The sequence below is a fragment of the Cnephaeus nilssonii genome (genome assembly GCF_951640355.1).
Source record: "Cnephaeus nilssonii genome assembly, chromosome: 3".
Lineage (NCBI taxonomy): Eukaryota > Metazoa > Chordata > Mammalia > Chiroptera > Vespertilionidae > Cnephaeus > Cnephaeus nilssonii.
The window spans coordinates 33,680,414-33,704,467 of NC_137074.1; the positions used below are offsets into that span (position 1 = coordinate 33,680,414).

A 24,054-nucleotide genomic window follows, 5' to 3' on the forward strand; every position below is an offset into this window, starting at 1 on the left:
CTTATAGGGGGCCAGAGAATAGCCTCATATTACTCCCGTACAAGCTCTTGCACAACCACTCCCTTTCACATTAAGCCCTCGGGACAATGAGGTTCTGGACTGCATCAAATAATCTTATGAACAAAGTTGACCACAGAGACAGAGTTTTGGTCAAACTAAAGAGAACATCTAAGACTAAGTTGTGTTTCAGCACCTGGCCCAGGGAAGCAGCAAAACAAGGCAAAGCAGTGCCACAGCTGACATCAGGCCCAGATGCAATAACTAATGAGCTCCTCCCCTCAGAGACTACAAGGACAAACCTGGAAAGCTGATGAATATTCTATTGAGACCATCCCCTAAGACCTCCCCTAAAATCCTCACCTCTGGAAACCAGATAAAAGCCCTTAAAATGAAGGACCCAGTGTGCATTAGCTCTAGAGCACAAGCAGACCTTTCCCCAGCCCCTTCTTCCCCTGGGCAGCCTTGCTCTCTCTCTTTAACATGCCCAGGCCTTTCCCTTCTCCTTCCTCCAGGGACGTTTTCTTTGCCTTCCTTTCTCCTAAGCCCCAGGGACCCTTCTTTTACCTCTGTAACTTATTTCCTGAGTCCATGCAGCCTAGCTGGCTCAGTTCTTCCGTGGCTTACTTCTTCTACCCCTGTGAATTTCTAAATAAAATTCTGCTGTATTTGAGTTCCTTGGCTCTGAATTATTTTCTTAACCAAACTCAAGGACCAAAGTCTAATATCTGGTGTCATTTCACTGTTAACCAAATGAGGACCTTGGGGACTTTTATGATTTTCAACAGATTATTTTTACATACAGTTGACCATTGTATAACGTGGGTTTGAACTGTGTGGGTCCACTTAATATTTGGATTTTTTTCAGTAATTATATTGGAAAAACATCTGGATATTTCCTTATACCAGGAAGAAAGAAAGGAAGGAAGAAGGAAAGAAAGGAAAGAGAGGCAATATGTCTTGTCACATTGTGGCTCCCTGCTGCAGCTCACATTTATCAAGCACCCATTGAGGGCCAGGGGTACTCTATACAGATACACCTCATTTAGTTCTCCCAAAAACTTGATGTCTTAAATATTATCAGCTCCATTTTACAGATGACAAAACTAAGAGTTGTAGACTCACAAACCTGCTATCTGCAGGAGCTGGGGGTCTCCTTGGAAAAGTCCTCCCAGGATATATACAATACTTTGTTGGTAATCATAGGAGCTCCCTCTTCTCAGGCATCTGAAATGCTGGCATCTGCAGCTGTTTGCAAGAGTGAGAAATGGGATATGGGTAGAAAGACATAGCATGAGTATAGTGAAATCTCAAGGGGATTAATGCCCATTACTTCCTTTGAGGTGGAAATTCATCATCACAGTGTGGAGAGGCACTGCTGTTAAATTCCCTGCCCTCTGCAAACAGCCATCTGTCTGAGATCTCCCTGAAGTGGCTGCAGTCCAGGATGGCTGTGTTGCTGCAGTCCTTGAGTGGTTGGAGCGCTGTAATGTCTATGTTAATAGCTGGGAAATAGCAGCAGCAGCAGCCAGACCACTCCAATGGAACATTTGCGAATCGGGGTAAGTTTGATTGAGCAGAAAAGTCACGCTGACTGTGTGATGAAGAGGCAGGACTGGTACTGGTGACAGGCCCTGCAGTCAGCAGCTGCAGATTTTATGGGAAGGACAGACTGATCTGGGAAATGGGAAGAGCTGACTGCCAATAACACTTCAGGGAGTTTTGTTCAGTGCATCTCCCCAGCCCTTGTAAACCACCCATCACATGTAGAAGCTCAGGAGATAAAACAAACTTGCAGCATCACAAGGTGCAACATGTAGATAGTAGTGTAGAGAAAAGAAAAGGGAAAAAAACACACACATAAAACAAGGCTTCGTTTTCATTGCAAGAATCCAAACAGGGCACCAGGGTTCTGTCCACTAGATCTGGGAACTCACAGCTCCCTGGTGGTACTAGCATCACTGTAATAACATGACCTTGACCATAGTTAGACTACCACAGTAGAGCTTACATCATCCAAAAGTCAGCAAATATTTTTGAATACCTATTGGGTATAAGGTGAAATATTAGGTATTTTGGTGAATAGAATAAGTGAGAGCCCATGATCCCTGCTAGTAAATACTAACCTGTTAAATAAATAATACAGGCAAAGCAGACTAAAGGAGTATGTGTCTTTCTTCAGGAAAGTAGGTTATCTGCTAGGTAGAATCAATTATATTTTAAGGAATAATGAAGAGGCTAGGATTGAGAATACTTTAGGTTTATGGCCTGTGTATAACAACTCAAGAGTTACACTTTCTGTATTCCACTGAGAAAAATGTTCTTCCTGTACATAAGACATTCATTTATATGTGGCCCTCCTTACACTTCCCCCAGGACATTTCTGGCAAAAATAAAATAAAATATTAAAAAATCATCATCATTCAAAGGCATGGAAGATTCCAAAGTCTTCTATCCAATAAGTTGAAATGGCTGGTAAAAGTCAGATTGCCCACCAAAGGGGCACTGTGAGTCAACTCTTTTATAAACACCAAACTCCTTGAATCCTTTTATCTGCCTATTAAGAATGTAAAATCACCACTGCACCGTCAATCTAGTTATTGTTACATAGTTGGCTCTGTAGTGATGCCATTTGTATTTTGTGCCATTTGTATTTTACTTAGACGTCTTTAAAAGAGAAAATAATTACATTCCATGTTTAATTGTACAAGGTAAACAAAAATTAAATGTCCATCTCTAAATCACACCCATAAATTTTTATGAGCCCACATTGTCCCTTTTTTTTTTTTTTAGCTCTTTCTTGCTAATACATCTTCTCATAGTAATAATAACAACTATTATTTAGTATATGCCTCCTGGGGGACAAGGATTAGAAATACTTTACATACATTATTTTATTTAACTACATTCTCAGTTCTGATTAATTATAAATTATGTAGATTTTTTTCTAGAAATCCAACTTTGAAAAAAGCCAAACACATAGGCTGAATTTAGATTTTCCAAATGATAGAACAACTAGAATAATTAAGTAACTAGCCAATAATCTTTTTGATTTGAGGTTTCAAAAGTATGATTTAAACATGACTTAAAAAACACAAACCAAAAATACAAAGCATAAACAAGGAAATTAATATATTGTGTTCAGTGAAGAACATGATACACAAAGCTAAAAAGAAGAGAGCTCAAGAGAAGATATAATTAGCATCTGAAGTTGATGAAGGAGACTGTTATCTATAATATACTAGGGATGTCTTCAAATCCACAACAATGTTAAGGACTCCAAGAAAAAATGGATCAAGTATTTAGGAAAGAAAAGATGCAGAAAGAGAAACCCAAATTGATAATGAGCTTATTGTAAAAAGATGTTTAAACTCACTGACAACTAGGAAAAAAATGCAAATTAAAAAAAAAAAAAAGATAGCATTTTATATCAAACTAGAGGCCCTTTGTGCACCGGTGGGGTCCCTAGGCCTGGCCTGCAGGGATTGGGCCAAAACCGGCTCTCCGACATCCCCCAAGGGGTCCCGGATTGTGAGAGGGCAGTACTTGGGTGATGCACCCCAGAATCAGGCTCCCTCCTCTCTGGTTCCAGGTGCATCACCCAAGAACCGCAGCTGCCAAGTCATGGCAGCTTGGCAGCTTCTGCATTAAGCGTCTGCCCCCTGGTGGTCAGTGTGCATCAAAGCTACTGGTGGGATGGTTGGACAGTCACTTAGGCTTTTATATATATAGATGGACTGGCAAAAACTAGACAGGTGAGGAACCTTCAAGATTGTTGAGGATGTGGGAAGCTGGGAACACTTGTACACTGGTGACAGGAGTGTAAACTGAATTAGTCTTTATTAGGCAAAGGTTATCACTGTGAAAAAACATTTATATGACTACTATATGGTGTTAGGTATACAACAGAACCTAGCTATAAAAAATCCTATATTTAAAAAGTCATGAAGAAACAGCAACTTGTATTTTGTGAGGAATATTTTCTTATATCTTAACCCTTTCCACTCGCTTGCTTTTTTCTCGAGCTGCTACCGATGCTAACCGTGTCGAGTCACACTCGACATCCGAGTGCAAAAGGTTAAGAGGGGGAAAAGCCATTTTATCAAGAGCTTCTAACCCTTTAGTGAAATTGAAATTAGCTAAAAAAAAAAATTAAAAATTGCCAGGTTGGCATGGCTCAGTGGTTGAGCATCAACCTATGAACCAGGAAGTCATAGTTCAATTCCAGGTCGGGGCACATGCCCAGGTTGTAGGCTCGATCCTCAGTATGGGGCATATAGGAGACAGCTGATCAATGACTGTTTCTCATCATGGATGTTTCTATCTCTCTCTCCCTCTCCCTTCCATCTCTGAAATCAATAAAATATATTTTTAAAAAACTATTTTCATATATAGTTATTTAGTCCTCTATGTCCAGAGGCCAAAAACTATGTCATCATTTTGCCTTGATACTAATGCATAGTTTTGGATGAATAAATGAATAAAAACTAATGTAGACTTTTTTAAAAATCCTAATGTCCAATACCTATATACAGCCACATGGCTAATCTTAAAAATAATATGATAAAGAAAAAAAAAACTACTAAAATGTAGCCTTTGTCACAATACTACTCATATAAATAAATTTAAAAAAAAAAACGCACAGATAAATACATAACACTACTACAAATATTACAAGCATAACTCCGGACATATTTTAAGCATAATAGAGTATGAGGCAGGGGGAAGTTTGATGAAATAGGGGGTCAGGAATAAAAGGGGGAAATAAATAACTTTAGAATATTTGTCATGATTATGTGCCATCAACTGTTAGGAATGGCTAACCCAATTCTCAGCATTTGAGATCCAGTAAGCAAACAAAATTCCCTTCTATTATATAGTTATTAACAACAAATGAAGAGCTTGAAGCAAAGTTACAAAACTTTCTGCTCCTAATCTTACTCTCTTTGTATATCATGTACTGATTTTTACTAAATATTTCCACAAAACATTCATGCTAAAAGGATTATTATAATTCAATTCAAAAACATTTATTAAGCTTCAGTTGTGTGTGAGAGATTGATTGTCCTAGGTGTTCAAGAAAATTATAGCCTGAAGAGTAAGCCAAATAAAACTTGGCTAAGTTAGGTTCAGTTCCATTTAAAAAATGAAAGGAAGAAAAAGAACTAACAGCAGAAATTGATCTTCACCAAAGCTTTCAAACAGCATAAGCCAATACTGAAGTTTTTGCATAGTGTAACACCCAGAAGGAGTTCCAAAAATGTCATTTACATGGCTGTCTGACCAAACTCTTATTTATGCTATAACTGCTCCCTCCAAAATTCATCTTCTCTCAACAACCCCAACCTTTTTCTCTCAAACCCTCTTCTCCAACTCTTGAATTTGTTTAGTTTGTCATTTCCTAATATAGATACCTCTATTTCTCATTTTGAGCTCTGCAAATCTACTCATTACCTTAATCAGCAAAGCATAAAGCTAGTGGATAAAGTTCAGAGGGAAAAGTAATAAATACTCACACAGAGCCACATTGCTTTGAAGCCAGATGTATTTCAGAATTCCATTTCAGGATTTTGGAATAAATATGATGCATAAAAATCACCACTAAGGAGATTGGGCTGCACTAATATAATAACAATTACATTATTTGTTGTGACAAAAGAGTTATATGACATAGAGACTCATGTCACACTATATGTCAAAGAGATTCATGTCACTTCAGGTCAAGTTTTACCCCCAAATAAATTCAGATCAGGTCAAGTTTTGATGTAAAATGAGTTTGAAAAAAAACAATTTTTATTGCTTTTTGAATTATGAAATTAAAAATAGAGGAATGTGATATTGTACATCAGTCTCAAGGATCATAATCATGAGATAATTTGCATAAAATTTGTAGGTTATTGTATGACATGATAAATACACAGTGGGTGTTGGCTCTGATCATTCTTAATAATAGTATATACTTATATGAACTTGGAGGACTCATGCATTACTGCATTTAATCTTTACAACCACTCTTTAGTTAGGTTTTTATTACATCAATTGTGTATATGACAGGGATACTTAGTACCTTTCCAAGAAACATCTGGATAGTTTGATGTCAAGTTGAATTTCTATGTAAGGTATGTGATTAAAAGTACTATGAGACATGTGCTTTTAATTATACACCACACTGTGATTTCTAACCTCAAAGAATTTTCCTCTGATCAAAGGTGACATATTGAACACATATATTTACCTATTCTCTCTCCTGCAACCTCACTAAAATAATAGTAAAGGCATATATAACATACTTAATGCATGGATGAGGGGAGGAGAGGGTAGGTGGGGAAACAAAATTTTGGAATCTCAAAAGCAGATGGACAAATATTAAATGGTTAAATAGTATTACTCAAAATGCATAAAGGACTTAAATTAAGATGGGAAACCATAAAAATATTAGAGGAATCCACAGGCAGCAAAATCTCAAAAATATGCCAAAGCAATTTCTTCACTGATACAGATCCTAGGGCAATGGGAACTAAATAGAAAATAAACAAATGGGACTACATCAAAAGAAAAAGCTTTTGTACAGCAAAAAAAAACCATCAACAAAACAACAAGAAAGCCCACTGCATGGGAGAACATATTTGCCAATGTTTTCACCAATAAGGGTTCAATCTCCAACATTTAGAGAAAACTCATACAACTTAACAAAAGAAAGATAAACAACCCAATGAAAAAATGGGCAACAGACCTAAATAGATACTTTTTGAAAGAAGACATAAGGAAGGCCAAGAGACATATGAAAACATGCTCAAAGTCACTAATAATCCAAGATATGCAAATCAAAACGACAATGCGGTACCATATCACACCTATCAGAATGGCTATCATCAACAAATCAACAAATAACAAGTGCTGGCGAGGATGCGGAGAAAAAGGAACCCTCGTGCACTGCTGGTGGGAATGCAGACTGGTGCAGCCACTGTGGAGAACAGTATGGAGTTTCCTCAGAAAACTAAAAATGGAACTCCCATTTGACCCAGTGATCCCACTTCTAGGAATATATCCAAAGAAACTAGAAACACCAATCAGAAAAGATATATGCACCCCCATGTTCATAGCAGCTCAATTTACCATAGCTAAGATTTGGAAACAGCCTAAGTGCCCATCAGCAGATGAGTGGATTAGAAAACTGTGGTACATCTACACAATGGAATATTATGAAGGAATTCTTACCACTTGCAGCAGCATGGTTGGAACTGAAGAGCATTATGCTAAGCGAAATAAGCCAGTCAGAGAAAGATAAATATCACATGATCTCATTAATTTGTAGAATATAATGAACATAAACTGATGAACAAAAACAGATCCAGAGACAGAGAAGTATCAATCAGACCATCAAACCTCAGAGGAAAGGTAGGGGAGGGTGGGGGTAAGGGAGAGAGATCAACCAAAGGACTTGTATGCATGCATATAAGCCTAACCAATGGACACAGACACTAGGGGGTGAGGGCATGAGTGGGAGGGTAGGAGGACAATGGGAGGATAAGGACACATATGTAATACCTTAATCAATAAAGAAAAATAAATTAATAAATAAATAGTATTAAGAAATTGAATTCTCAATCAAGAAGCAATTCAATCTATAATACAGAATCCCCAGGAAGTTCAGGAAGTTAACAAATTAAGTAACTCTGGAAATGAGGATAAAATTGGAATTAGAAAGGGTTAAAACCTTCTAGAAGCAGAGAAACAGAACATCTAAAATAAAAAATAAATAAATAAAAACACAAAGCGTGGATGATGTGGCTAAGTCATCGTGCTTTGACTCATAACCAAGAGGTCCCCAGTTCAATTTCTGTCACAGCACATGCTTGGGTTGCAGGCTTGATCCCCAATAAGGAGAGTGCAGGAAGCAGCCGATAGATGTCTCTCTCTCATCAATGTTTCTATCTCTCTATCGCTCTCCCTATTAAAAAAAAACACACAACATATTTTAAAATAAGGAATGCTAGAAATCCCAACCACTGAAGATGGTCTTTGATAGTCTCCTTAATAGACTTGACACAGCCAAAGAAAGAATCAATGAGCCTAAAGACAGGTCAATAGAAACTTCCCAAACTGAAAAGCATATTCTCTTGAACAAAAGAAGTAAAAAGGCAGAATGGAATAGCCAAGAGCTGTGGGACAATTTCAGAAGGTGCAACATATATGCAGTAATATCAGGAGAGAAAAATAATGGAGCAGGAGAATGTCTCTAAGTAATAATGGTAGGGAACTTTACAAAATTAGTGACAGGCACCAAAACTACATATCCTGGAAATCCAGAGAACACCAAGCACAATAAATACCAACCAAACAAACAAAAAACACAAAAAACAATAACAAAAAACTACAACCAAATAGACATATCATATTTAAATTGCAGAAAATCAAAGACAAAGGAAAATCCTGAGAGAAACCAGAGGAAAACAACTTGCCTATAAAGAAAGGAACAAGGGTAAACATTATATGGGACTTCTCATCAAAACCATGCAAACAGCAAGAGAGTGGAGTGGAATATTTATAAAGTGCTGAAAAAGGAAATGAAATCCATCCATCTAGAATTATATATCCAGTAAAAGTACTGTTCAAAGTGAAAGAATTAAAGATTTTTCTTACACACACACAAAATATAAACCTGAGGGAATTCATTTTCAACAGATTTAATTTGCAAGAAATGTTAAAAGAAGTTCATCATGCCCTAGTCAGTTTGGCTCAGTGGATAGACCGTTGGCCTGCAGACTGAAGGGTCCCGGGTTCAATTATGGACAAGGGTACATGACCATGTTGCATGCTCAATCCCCAGTAGGGGTCGAGCAGGAGGCAGATTATCAATGATTCTCTCTCATTATTGATATTTCTATCTCTCCCTCTCCCTTCCTCTCTGAAATCAATTAGATAGATAGATAGATAGATAGATAGATAGATAGATAGATAGATAGATAAAATATATATAGATATTTTAAAAAATTTCTTCATGCAGGAGGAAAATGTTGTACATCAGAAATTTGAATCTACATATAGAACAAAAGCACTAGAGAAGGAATAGATAAGGCAAAATTGAATCTTTTAGTTTTTCTATTCTTAATTGACCTACAATGTAACCTTTTAAAATAGTAATAGTGACAATGGATTGGGTGATTATAGCTTATAGATAAATAAAGTGAGTGACATTAATGCTACAAGAGATGAAAAGAAGAATTTTTATTCCTCTGTTATAAATCACCTGTACCACATGTGAAGTGTAAAATGTTTTTTTTAATCTTTATTGTTGAAAGTATTACATATGTCCCCTTTTCCCCCATTGACCTCTTCCAGCCCACCCCTGCCCACCACCCCAAGCCTTCCCCACCCTATGGTCTGTGACTATGGGGTATACATATATGCATACAGGTTCATCTCTTCCCACCTATCCACTCGCCCCTGCCTTCCCTCTGATGTTAGACAGTTGTTCAATGCTTCTTTGTCTCTAAATCTATTTTTGTTCATCAGCTTATGTTGTTCATTAGATACCACATATGAGTGAAATTATGTGATACTTTCTCTGACTGGCTTATTTTTATTAGCATAATGCTCTCCAGGTCCTGCCCATCAGCAAATAATTGGATTAAAAACCTGCGGTACATCTACACAATGAAATACTATGCAGCTGTAAAAAAAAGAAAGAACTCTTACCATCTGCAACAGCATGAATGGAGCTGTAAAATATTATTTGAAGGTGGATTTAGGTTAGTTGAAAATGTGTATTATTGCCCGGCCAGTATTGTTCAGTGGTTGAATATCAACCTGTGAACCAGGAATCACTGGCTCAATTCCCGGTCAGGGCAGATGCCCAGGTTGCAGGTTCGATCCCCAGTCGGGGGCTTGCAGGAGACACCCAATCAATGATTCTCTCTCATCATTGATGTTTCTATCTTTCCCTCCCCCTTCCTCTCTAAAATCAATAAAAATATATTTTTAAATGTGTATTATAAACTGTAATGCAACCACTAAAAAATTATAAAGAATTATAACCGATACACTAAAAGTGGAGATAAATAGACTCATATAAAATACTTTTTCAACATCAGAGAAGGCATAAAACGGAGGGTGGGGGGAGAGGACCAAAGAGATAAAAAGAGCAAATGTAACAAATAGAAAAGAATTACAAACTAGGTAGATGTAAATCTGATGATAATAATTTCTTCAATTGTGAATAGCCTAAATAGACCAATTAAAAGACAGATTCTGAGAGTGGATAAAAAACCAAGACTCTAATACATATGTCTATGAAAAATCTATTTTAAATATGAAGACTCAGATAGGTAAAAAATTAAGGGATACAGAAATGTATGCCATGCTAACCCTAATCAAAACAATGCTGGAGGAGCAATGTGAATTTTAGAGGTAGCCAATTTTAGGACAAGGGAGATTTTCAAGGATTAAGAGGAGATTACATGTGTCTAACATCATAACAGATGCTATTCTTTTCATTATCTCATTCACTCCTCATGAAAATCCAATTGGTGGGTAGCATTTACTCTATGTTTGAATATAAAGAGATTGATAAAATGTGGGAAAATGGCATTGCATTGGCTTCCTTTAGCTAAATAAGTTCCATTGAAACATCAAACAGAAAATTGGCATTTGAAACTGCAAACAGTGACTCAACACACCATTATATTTGTTAATCTTGTATTACATTGATTATTGTCATATAAGCCTATTCTAAACTGCACACACTGTTACTGTGCCCAGGTAGGCAAGAGAACCAGGAAGGCATGTGGTCAGCAGAACCTTTCATGCCAGCGTTTTGTCATATGTGGTGTGTGTCCATCTTGTCTCATAGGTTACTGATGTTATACAGTCTCTGTCACATGTAATCCTGGTGGCAATCTCCACTGCTCCCCAATGTCTCACAGCTTTGCCTCATGGCTTAATATTGGGTTAGGTATGTGCTTAGTACATTTCATCTCCCTGCCAAGTTTGAGTTTGCTCCACTTAATGCAGCTCCTGCCTTGGTGTCCTGCTACCATTTATCATCCATAAGCATCTCACCCTACAGAGCAGGGCTGAAGGGAGTGTGACTTCAGTGTTGCTGGGGCTGGCTGGGATCCAGGGTCTTGTTGCCAATGGACTGCAATTCCACTTAAAAATGCAAAGGGCTGATGGTGTTGCTGGTGAAATTGCCTGAGAAATTCACATGCTGACAAGTCTACATCCAATTATCAATGCCCTGTACGTCAGTATTTCAGGCAACTAACCTCATTCATGGTTACATGACCCTCTGGACCATTAACCTTAAAAACTCCACTTACAAAATAGACAATATATTTATTATTTGGGAAATGACATGGTTTTGGATATCTTCACAATAATGAGATAGCGTCTTCTTATTATGAAATGTATATAGCAATTCATGACCTTAAACAAGAAACCAAAATATTAATGCTAAAATATAAATATTATTCTTTAAAAATATTGTCAATCAACTAGAGGACATTAGCAAGTAGAGCCCAGATTATAATTTAAAAAGTAAAATAAAACAAACAAGCAAATAATTTAACCTTGATATTAATGCCACAGGCTTCCTTCACACATCCTAGCTTTGGGGGTTTATCTTAAAACTATTGCTTTTATATAACATACTCATATATCGTGAGTATCATATGCCAGGTAATCCTTTAAGCATTTTATAAATATGAAATCATTTAATGCTCTAACAACTGTATGAATTAGGTTATTATCCCCATTTTATTGATTAAGAAACTGAGGTACAAAAAGCTTTAGTAACATTCCAAAAATCACAGTTAGAAAGTGGTGGAGCTGAGCGTACAACCAGGCAGAGGTGATGCATAATCTGAGATTACAACCACTTCTGTGTTGTAAAATTTCACTATTACCTCAAGCTATCTCCACTTTTTATGGAAGCATGTCATTCCTCTAACACAGTGGTTCCCAACCTTTTTTAGGCCATGCCCCACTTAAGCATCTCTAAAATCCCATTGCCCCCCCCCCCGTGACATATAATTCTTATTATTTTAAAAGTGAACTCCTATTCACATGGAGGAAGCCTAAACGGCCATTAACTTGCTCTAAACAAGCTTCCAAAGAACATGGAATCCATGAGAGAGAAAAATAAAAGAACAAAAGGGCAATTGAAGTACTGAGGAAGAAATCACTAAGAAACTGTTACAAAAATAAAAATAATATGAAGTGATATGAAAGAATAGCAAATAAAGTTTCAAAACATATAATAGAGAACCGAAATGCATAAATATGTCACAATATATATGCTGTATATGAACCATAAGAAATGCAAAAAATTCACTGTTAAAACTCATTCTCAAATTGCCCCCCTTAAAAATTAAATTGCCCCCCTGTGGGGGGTGTGCCCCATGTTGGGAACCACTGCTCTAACAAATCATGATAAGGACATTCTAGATGCTCATTGATTGCAGAGGAACTAGACAAGGAACAAAGGAGTTCAGTTTTTACCCAAAATTAAGAATTAAATGCACAGCGAAGTTTAGTGACTTGCTCACAGAAGCCAAATGAGATTTACAGCATTAACAGGAAAAATCTGATAGAATTATATTGCCCAGGGTCAAATATGGACCCTTGAGATAAATTTAAACCAACAAGTGTCAAATGAATGAGGCAGCCTGAGGTAGGCAAGACAGCAGGCTGGGGATCACAAGTGAAAAGTTCTAGTCTTTCTCGTATCCTAGAACAATTGTTTATTTTGGGGGAGTCAGAGTATAATCTTATAGTTTCTGTAGTCAGACAAACTGAGTCTCCAATCTGGGTTATTCACTTCTTCCCTGTGAGTCTTGTCTTTGGGGGATCCATGCATAGCTTCTTACTTATTTTCTTCAAAGCAGACATGTTTTCTACTTCTTTTTATTATTATTATTATTATTGACTGACAACATCCAGCTAGACAGAGCAGACCTTACTTAGAAGTGTATTTATCGAACTTGGCAGCCATGAAATTCTGCATAGCTGTACTGAGGTACTAGCTTTGTAACTAGCTACTAATCTATGTTCTGGGAACACAAAGCGAATACAGAGACTAGGTTCCTGACTTCAAAAAGCTGGTTTTAGTAGGAAAGATAGATGTTGAAGTGTGCTGAGGTACAGATGGGTCAAGATTATTAAAGGGTCAAAGAAAAATTAGGGAGCAAAACCAAAACAAATTCTCTCTGGTGACACTTCATGCTTATGGGAAGAGGTTTTAAGCACTAAGTCACACTGTACAGGCATCCTTTCAGTCACCTCTGTTTATGTTTCAAAATTGGGTATTGTTAGGGATATTTTCTCCATACACTAGATTCAGAAGCAAGTGTTCCACCTTCCTGCAAAGCGGGCTGATGCCTACCAGTGAAACTGAGCTCCTGAAAACATCTCTTGGTGTTAGAGGCCACAGTGTTGATGGAAGCACTGGTGATGTAATGTCCCTCAAGGCAAATGCTAAGTGACATCCAGCTCCATGGGCAGGTACATTTAGACAGTGCCATCGCACAAAATACTGTCTACTAATAAGCAAAGGTGAGGAAATAGGAAGCCAAACAATTCAGATATTAAATAAGATTGACAGTTAAGGATGAACTTGAATTTGTAGTGTGTTAATTTAGGATAAGTATTTTTTCTTAAAGGCTAAACATGTTAATCATGGTATTTTGTAAGTTTTAGCACATTTTGCTTTCTCTGAAGTAAACACATGAAAAGAGTAATTAAGAGCTATAGATGAAGAGTAAGAGAGTGGTTTTGAAGACATTAATTAAGTGGTAATTTAAACAACATTAAAGTACAATTGACAATGTGGTGAAATATTATTGAAGAAGGCTGTTGAAGGACTGTGGTTTTTATAGTTTGAAGGAGAAGGCGTTGATATAAAAATAAGGGCAGATATGATGGCTAATATTAATGCCTCAAGTAATGATAAAAATAAATTGAATGAATTTTATGATGCAAATACATTTTCAAATATGGAAAATTATGTTTCTTATTCAAAGAATGTTATGAGGCATGAAGCCTCCTACAGAATATCAACTAAAACAAGGTAATAAGAGAGAATGTGGCAGTTAGTGTGAATATAATATACTTAATTGAATATAATACAATTCTCATTTACAGGTTTAACTCTGTAAATCTCATTTGGCCTCTATGAGCAAGTCATTGAATTTTACTGCCCCACTGAATTGTTAGGTTTTGGTAAAAAATAAAAATTTTTTGTAGCAATGTCTAATTGTTCTGTGGCTAGTGGACAGGCCTTTTTACTCAATGAGCTAAGTTGATCCATTGAGATGTCAGCCATTCCATCTTTTGCTTGGTTCTCAACTCATTCACAATATCAACATGGAATTTAACTGTATCCTGTGCCCTTTGTGTGATGTGAAATACCTTTTTGGAAAAAGATTCTCAGCAGTAAGCCACATCTATGGCTTATCCTAAGGATAGCCTTTGCATCATGTAACAATTAGTGATAAAGTGTAGTAAAGTTTTAAACTAATAATACCAAAAATAAAGTTCAATGCCACCTTTTTCATCTTATCTCCAAGTACTATTCAGAATGTCTATGCATGTGCTTTGTCTTATGGATATTTCCTCTAAAATCACCCACTGAATTCATCACTGGTAAAATTAAGGAAACCTCCCACCCCCACCCCCCCCATTTTTCCTCCCCCCAAAAAACAAAAACAAAAAAAAACAAAAACAGCAAACTAAAAACAGCAATTACAAAGAGTTAAAGTCTTTTGATTTGGGGGGGAAAAAAAACACAAACTTACGTTCTGGGTCCTAAATCTCTTTTGTTTCATTTTCTGATTATCTAAGTGACCTTTCATAAACCCTTCTTAAAGTGTTCCTTTCCCTTTTCTAGGAAGCTTGAGGAACTAAGAAAACATATTCCAGCCCCCTCAATCCCTTTCCTCCCAGACCCACAGTAGTCAGTGATGCTTGCTTATTTTGTGTTTTGAAATATTCCATAATTGCTTCACGTACATACCACTTGAGGAAAAGAATGTGCAACATTTTCCTTTTATATGCTCCACACAACCTACCATAATCTTGAGCATCAAAAATTGCTCTTTGCCTGTACACATTATTCCCTTAGCTAGCTCCAATTTCAGCTGAAGTTCTTTCACAGAGTATGAGACTTCCTAGGCATTCAAAACAAGAGAGGCTGCCTTAGAAGCTAGTCATTTAGGAAGCAAGCATCCAGTCCCTGGCACGTCATACTTTTACCTTCAGATCCAGAACATCATTTTTACCTCAAAAAAAAAGGTGATTTTATGGAAGGGCTGTTCAATATCCCTAGGTTAATTTTTGTATTTCCAAAGCCTTTTCTTTGGCTCCAAGTGACTCCCCCACCCCCACCTTGCCTTGAGGATGAAGCATTCAAAGGCATCAGGCAAGAAAGATAAGACGCAGTAAGTTATTGAAGCTATTGGCGCTCACTCCTTGCAAAGGACAAAATATATACACCTGAAAAATGAAAACAGCAATAGAGTGATTCCCAAGGCCAACAAACGCAGTCGGGGTTTCTGGCGGTGAGGGTACAAAGGATAGTGTGTTTGGAATCGTTTGTGTTCACAGTGCCTTTGTAGGCCTGTGACTGCCTGTGCTTAGGAAGATAAGAAGCATTGAGAGGTAACAATTTTCTGCTTAAGAATGTGAGAAACTAAAGTAATAAAGGTAGGACCTTCATGTTGCAGCAACAGTAGCTGGAAAGTTTGTAGAAGTCGAGCTGCTGATGAGCCCAGAATAGAAATAGGGCCAATCCTCTGATGCACCAACCACTTTCCTGAAAAATGATCTCTCTGAGGTCAATTTTGGTTAACTCTCACAATTCAAAGGCGGTTTCTTCTCTCTCTTTGACTTTTCATAGCATTTGACATACTATATATGACACTCAGGCTGATGCGATTCTTCTGTTCTCTTTCTTTTTGCTTACTCCTTCTCCTTTTCAGGGAAAAGGGGCCGGGATGAGGAAGGCTAAATGTCCACTATGAATCTACCTCTGATTAGCTCTGTGTGTTGTGAGGGGAGTGAGGGAAAAATAAGTCTGTTACTAGGAGAGGTCAAGAACACCTATTAGAAGAAACTCTGAGCAAGTGATTGCCATCTTTGTACAGGAGAGATGAGTAGTAAAAGCTAGGCAGGGAAATCTGAATGGATTCCAGACTCCACTAGGGGATTGCAGTTGAAGTGAAGGATAAAGGAACCAACACCTATTGAAGATCAACTTTGTACTGGCCACCTCATTCATTCATTATAAACGGAAAAATTGATAAACTACATCAAAATATAAAACTTCTGCTTATTAAAGGACACCATTGAGAAAATAAATAGGCAATCGACAGAGTGGGGAAAAATATTTTCAAAACATATACGTGAGTCATCATTGTCTCATTTTATTTTTAGAAAACTCCTTCAGGTAGAAATTATAATTTCCCCTTTCCCAGATGAAAGAACATCAGAAAGCTTTAATTTTTTAACAATGTGAATTCCATCATTAACATTTTATTACACTTATTTTACTATGTATTTACTATGTATTGATGAAAGTTTTACAGATGTCCCCCCTTTCTCCCATTAACCCCTTCTAGCACACCCCTACCTCCCACCCCAGTCCTTCACCACCCTATTGTGTGTCCATGAATTATGCATATATCCACACAAGATCTTTGTTTGATCACTTCCCACCCACCCATCCTCCCATGCCTTCCCTCTGAGATTACTCAGTCTGTTCCATGCTTCCATACCTCTGGATCCACTCTGATAATCAGTTTATTTTGTTCATTAGATTCCACATCTGAGTGAGATCATGTGATACTTGTCTTTCTTTAACTGGCTTATTTCACTTAGCATAATACTCTCCAGGTCTTTCATGCTATCTCAAAGGGTAAGAGACCTCCCTTTTTTACTGCTGCATAGTATTCCCTGGTATAAATGTACCATAGCTTTTTTATCCACTTGTCTGCTGATGGGCACTTGGACTGTTTCCAGATCTTAGCTTTTATAAATTGTGCTGCTATGAAAATAGGGGTCCATACTTTCTTTCTGATTGGTATTTCTGGTTTCATAGGCTATAATCCTAGAAGTGGGATCACTGGGTCAAATGGAATTTCCATATTTGATTCTTGAAGAAACTCCATACTGCTTTCCATAATGGCTGCACCAGTCTGCATTCCCACCAGCAGCACACTAGGGTTCCCTTTTCTCTACATCCTTACAGGCACTGATCATTTGTTGATTTGTTGATGGTAGCCATTCTGACAGGTATGAGGTGATACCTCATTGTAGTTTTAATTTGCATCTCTCTGATGATCAGTTACTTTGATCATTTTTTTCATATATCTCTTGGCCATCTGTATGTCCACTTTGGAGAAGTGTCAATTTAGGTCCTTTGCCCATTTTTTAATTGGATTTTTCTCTTCCTTTTGTTAAGTTGTATGAGTTCCTTATATATTTTGTATAGTAACCCTTTATCAGATGTATCATTGTCAAATATGTTCTCCCATACAGGGGGCTCTCTCTTAATTTTATTGATGGTTTATTTTGCTTGGCTCTCTCTTAATTTTATTGATGGTTTATTTTGCTTTTCAGAAGATTTTAATTTTCATGTAGTCCCATTTATTTTCTTCTTAGTTTCCTTTGCCCTAGGAGATGAATCTATAAACATATTGCTACAAGAGATGTCTGTTATTTTGCTGCCTAAGGTTTCTCCTAGGATTTTTTTTTAATTTAAATTCTTTATTGTTTAAAGTATTATATAAGTCTCCTTTTTCTCCCCATTGACCTCTCCCAGGCCGCCCCCATGCCCCAGCACATGCCCTCGCCCCCCACCCCCCACCTGGGTCTTTGTCCATTGGTTTTGCTCATATGTATGCATACAAGTTCTTTGGTTGATCTCTTACCCCCTCACCCCCTGCCTTCCCTCATAGGTTGGACAGTCTGTTTGATGCTTCAGTGACTCTGTTTCTACTTTGGTTCCTCGGTTTATGTTGTTCATTACATTCTACAAATGAGTGAGATCATGTGATAGTTACCTTTCTCTGACTGGTTTATTTCACTTAGCATAATGCTCTCCAGTTCCATCCACACTGTTGCAAATGGTAAGAATTCCTTCTTTTTTATAGCAACGTAATATTCCATTGTGTAGATGTACCATAGTTTTCCAATCCACTCATCTACTGATGGGCACTTAGGCTGTTTCCAAATCTTAGCTATGGTAAATTGTGCTGCTATGAACATAGGGGTGCATATATCCTTTCTGATCGCTGTTTCTGTTTTCTTGGGACATGTTCCTAGAAGTGGGATTACTGGACCAAATGGGAGTTCCATTTTTAATTTTTTGAGGAAATGCCATACTGTTCTCCACAGTGGCTGCACCAGTTTGCATTCCCACCAGCAGTGCAAGAAGGTTCCTTTTTCTCCGAAGCCTCTTCAGCACTTATCTTTTGTTGATTTGTTGATGATAGCCATTCTGACAGGTGTGAGATGGTACCTCATTGTTTTTTTGATTTGCATCTCTTGGATGATTAGTGATTTTGAGCATGTTTTCATATGTCTCTTGGCCTTCTGTATGTCTTCTTTTGAAAAGTGTCTATTTAGGTCCTTTGCCCATTTTTTGATTGGATTGTTTATCTTCCTTTTGTTCAGTTGTATGAGTTCCCTATAAATTTTGGAGATTAAACTCTTATCAGAGATAACATTTAAGGTTATTATTGTAGGTACTTATTTATAATTCTGTATGACTAGGTTTTGCTCTCTCTGTTTTCTTTTCATTATAGCAGTCCCTTTAGCATTTCTTGCAATGCTGGCTTGGAGATGATAAACTCCGGTAGCCTTTTTTTTGTCTCCTCATTTTGGCTGCCTGTTTAGGTCTTTGACTATTTATTAGGTATATCTGCTATGCCTCCCAATCTCTAGTGCAGGACAGTGTCAAATGTTGTTTCTGACTAATTAGATCAGGCAAAGATTTAAAGCCACTAGAGACCTGCCTCTGCCTGCAGACTGATTGGATTCAGACAATTGTCCACAGGTGTGGCAAGATGTTTTCTAACAGGGTGGGGCCATTGCTTCTGCCTGGAGGATAATTGTTCCCAGTCTGCCTCAGAAACTCCACAGCCTGGGGGAAAGGATTTTTCAATAGAGTGGGTCAATTGTCTTCACCCCAGGCAAAAACCACCTGGATAGCAAAAGTCTACCTGAGAAAGATGACCTCCAAATCTTAAGGAAATGACTCAGCACAGGAAAACTGGGGTGACTGCTATCCAAGCTCTAACTCCAGAGCCCCCAACCCTGGCTTTTGCTCACTCAGCTCCAGTCCACTCTGCCCTCCCTCTGCCTGAATGCAAGGTGAGTGGCTGCATATGAAATTTCGTTCATTGACCTTTTAAGAAGGTGCCTGCATTTCCAGCCATCTCTCCCTGACAGACAGCAACCCTGCTGCTTTTCATAGCCAGATGTTATGTGAGTGCCTTTCTCAGTTCTGGTGCTCTCTGCTGGGGGTGGCCAGCTTGGGGATTATACCCCAGAGTTCTCAGTGGTAATCCTCCACAGCTGAGATATCTCAACAGAACTTTAGCTGCTGTCTGTGGGAGCACAGCCAGCCCTTTTGCACCTCTACCCTTCCTACCAGTCTCTATGAGGTCTCCACTTTCCGTCCTTGGTTTTCAGGGTTCTCTCTAGCCAGTCTTTAGCTGATTATTCAGGGTGGGGTTGTGTTTATTTTGTATTTTAGTTGTAATTACAGTTGGGTCCTGGGAGTGTGTCAGTATAGCATCCACTTACTCCACCACCATTTTTAAACCTCCATTGATTTTCAGAAAGAGTGGAAAGGAGTGAGGGAAGAGAGAGTGAAACATTGATGTAAGAGAGACACATCAATTGGTTGCCTCCTCCATGCACCCTGACTGGGGCCAGGGATTAAATCTGCAACCCAGATATATGCCCTTGGCTGGGAATCGAACCTGGTACCCTTTAGTGAGCAAGCTGATGATCTAACCATGAGTCACACTGGCCAGGGATCCATGTATTTTCTTAATGGTATCTTTTTTTTTAAAATATATTTTATTGATTTTATTACAGAGAGGAAGAGAGAGGGATAGAGAGTTAGAAACATCGATGATAGAGAAACATCGATTAGCTGCCTCTTGCACACCCCCTACTGGGGATGTGCCAGCAACCAAGGTACATGCCCTTGACCTGAATCGAACCTGGGACCTTTCAGTCTGCAGGCCTATGCTTTTTCCACTGAGCCAAACCGGTTTCGGCTTAATGCTATCTTTTGATGCATTAATATTTTAATTGTAATTTATCAATTTCTTTTTTTAATTATTTTTATATGATCTAAGAAACCTTTGTCTAGTTCCAAGTCACATAGATATTCTCCTGTATTTTTATCTAAAATCTTTAGTGTTTTAGATTTTACAGATGGGTCAATGTTTAAATTAATTATCGTGCATGATGTGAGGTAGGTGTTGTTTATTTTTTAATGTGGATGTTCAATTTTCTAGAACGCTTAGCTGAAAAGACTCTTCTTTTATTGGTTGCTTTGGTTCTTCTCAGCAACTTTCAAACAATTTACCCAAGATTTCAGATCTAGTAGGCCATGAAACAAAATTCCAAACTCACACGTGACTGAAAAAGGCCATTCATGTTCATTCCCCCAAAACCTATGGCTAATTAAAAATAGTACTAATAAAAAGAGCCAAAAATTAATAGTCACTGTAGTAAGTTTTTTAGCATAGATTATTGCATTTAACTTTCAAATAAATTCTATTAAATAAACATCTTATTATGCCCACTTAGAAATGAGGAAACAAACTTAGAGTGATTGAAATAATTTGCCTAAGTCACACAGTTTGTAAGTGACAAATTAAAACTTAACCACAGGTCTGAGTTTTCAAACTGTTCTCTTAACCAGTGTGATATATTGCTCCATAATGGAGATCATATATTTTACCTGGTAAAAAGTGATTTAACATTAGCTTAGAAGTAGGCATAGCTTAGAACCTACAAGATACCTGAGAAAATATATGTTTCTGCCTTGGCCAGGTAGCTCAGTTGGTTAGAACACCCTCCCAATATGCTACAGTTGTGGGTTTGATCCCATGAGTCAGAATCAACCAATAAATGCATAAATAAGTGGACCAACAAATCAATGTTTCTCTCTCTAACCAATAAAAAATATAAATTTCAAAACAATATTTCTTTAAATGGTATCTTGATGTCTTTAATGAGTATGTTTTTACCCTTTCAGTTGTACTGGCAGTATTTGAATAAATCTACTTACTAATGTGATTAGAAATAGTGTAGCAGAGAGTAAGTATGGAAAGCCAAGTTTTTTTTTCAAAGTTATGCATTATTTTTATTAAAAATAATAGTTCACATATTTTAAAATTCAAACAGAATTGGCTATCTGCACCACATATTTTACAATATAGCCAATGTAAAAATCAACACTCAAACTCTTAATCCTTTCTAAATCATTCCAAAGATGTTATACTGTTACGTAAAGAACATATCTTATTATAAGTAGTCTGATCAGAGTCTCAAGCTATATTGACTGCTTCATGATAGTGTGTTATTTATCAGAATGCAACTTGTCAATGATGCATAAGTAACAGAGGCTTAAGATTTTCCTAGAACTTTTCAATGTATTTTTACTTATTCTGTAAAACAGTAAACTCTTGCAAAGATGTTTTATAATTACATCACAGCAAGCAATTGTCTATTGGGACAAAAAAAAAAGGTATGCTAAAAGGCAAATACATCTCTATAATTAAATATACACAGCTTACTGACATTTTTCTCAAAACAAAACATGAGGGTTCACCCAGTGAAGCATAGTCATTCTGCCTCCACCTCTGTTAGCAAATGGGATCAAGGTCTAAAAATCCCTGTGATCTTGAATGTCTTGTTAAGTGTTAGGAGGCTTTTGTTTTTCTTTTAGCCACTAAATTTTTCAGGAAAAATTCACCTGCTTTATATGAAGAACGCACCAGAGGGCCACTTGCAGTATAATGAAATCCAAGTTCGTTTCCTACCTTTTCCCAGTATTTGAACTTTTCAGGAGTAATGTATTCTTCAACCTTGAGGCTGCGCTTTGTGGGCTGCATATACTGTCCTAAAGTCAAACAATCCACATCCGCCTCACCGAGTAATTTCATTGTTGCATATACTTGCTCATCATCCTCGCCTAAACCCAACATTATAGACGTTTTAGAAATAACATCAGGCTGAATCTCCTTGGCATGTTTCAGGACACGCAGAGACTGGTCGAAATTGGCCCTGGGATCATGAACTTTACTCTGTAATTCTGGAACTGTTTCTAAGTTGTGTGCAAATGCATCTAAACCCGACAGAGCGACTTTTTCTATTGGTTTAAGATCTCCTCGGAAATCAGGAGTGAGACATTCCACAAGAATCTTTGGATTCCTTTCCTTTAGGTATGCTAGTCTTTGCAAAGTGCTCAGCTCCTCCATCAGGCATATCATCTTGATCCACAGATGTCAGGACAACGTAATCCAGACCCCACTCTGCAATTGCCTTGGCAGTATTGTAGGGCTCGTTGGCGTCTATTGGAGGCGGGTTTCTTGCAGTCTTAACGGAGCAAAATCTGCAACCTCTTGTACAGGTGTCGCCCATCAACATGATCGTGGCTGTGGCAGTGGCGTATTTTCCACCTCCCCAGCACTCTCCAATATTGGGGCATCGAGCTTCCTCACACACTGTATGGAGATTTAAGTTCCGCAAACTATTTTTCAGTTTATTGTAATTTTTCCCCATGGGAATCTTTGTCTTTAGCCATGGAGGTAGTCTTAACCTTTCTCCTTTCTGGCGTTTTAAGTTTCCTTTATATTCATCCTAGGTGCTCTTGTCTGCAAGATCACCAGATATAAAATCTCGAAGGTCTGGTCCAGTCTGTAAAAATTCCTTTTTTTTTATCTGGCAAGGAACTTACCGCTCTGACTCGACTGCATAAATATGTTCCAAATACTTGGGGTCTCATGGCGGGGACGACTACCCCACAGCGTAGAGATATCTCCCTGTTTTGTTTTCTAGCAGGGTTCCTGGATCTAAATTTCCCGGGAAAACAAAACAAAACAAAACAAAAAACAGATCAAGAATCGCCTCTGGATTTATGGACATATTACCCGAACTATCCCTGGAAAGCCAGGTTGTAAAATTATTTTTTCTTGTCAGCTGAAACAAAGAAGTCTTTTCCATCTTTTGAAATAATTTCTATAATATTTTCTATAATAATTCCATTGAGCCAGTTTGGCTTAGTGGATAGAACATCTTCCCCCAGACTGAAGGGTCCTGGGTTCCATTCTGGTCCAGGGCACTTACCTCAGTGTATCTCAGTTTCAGGCTCCATCCCCGCTAGGGCCAGGGCCTGTGGGGAGGCAGCTCTCACATCTGAGTTTCTTTCTCTGTGTCTCTCCCTCTCCCTTCCACTCTTTATAAAGCAAATGGAAAAATAGCCTCAGGTGAGGATTAACAACAACAACAACAAAGAGTTAATCAGATTTGCTTAGTTTCAGGAAACTTGATAAAAGGATATTAGGGTAAAACTATTTGCTTGGGTCATTATACTCTTTTAACAGTGTTTTAACAATGACCTAAAGAAAAAGGTGTTATCTCAATATACAGAGATTTATTGCAAACATATTGGTAAGAACTGTTCCTATTCCTTTGCAAGAGCATGTGAAAAATTGAAACTCCGTAGTATATTTTCTTATATATAATTTAGCAGTGACTTGAAATTGCTTTTATATATAAAAAGATGACAATAGTATTTCCTCAAATGGACTCTAATACAAGAGTTTTGTTCTTTAAATAATAATGGAAAATTGAACATAGACGGAATAACATTCATCTCAGCTTTATTAAGAGCAGCGCTACAGCCTCTAATAGAAGCAAACGGACTTTATTCATTGCTTTCCTTTGTGTGTTTATGCCTCTTGCAGCTCTATATCAGTGCATGGTAAATGGGGTTGTGCAGAATGTCTGGGGGGATCTCCTCATGATCTTTCA

The 24,054-nt window shown here is 37.6% G+C and overlaps 2 protein-coding genes across 5 annotated transcripts in view; one reads left to right on the forward strand and one right to left on the reverse strand.

The window, feature by feature from the left end:
• Positions 1–24,054, forward strand: part of NLGN1 (neuroligin 1) — a gene marked incomplete at both ends in the record, with an annotated part of 670,466 nt that overhangs the window by 417,793 nt on the left and 228,619 nt on the right. The window lies entirely within an intron of this gene.
• On the reverse strand, positions 21,937–22,803 carry LOC307097014 (lipoyl synthase, mitochondrial-like; the record flags this gene model as incomplete). The annotated part of the gene is given in 2 exon segments (XM_079766861.1): positions 21,937–22,470; positions 22,472–22,803. Coding segments are annotated over 2 exon segments (861 nt in total). The 3' UTR covers positions 21,937–21,941.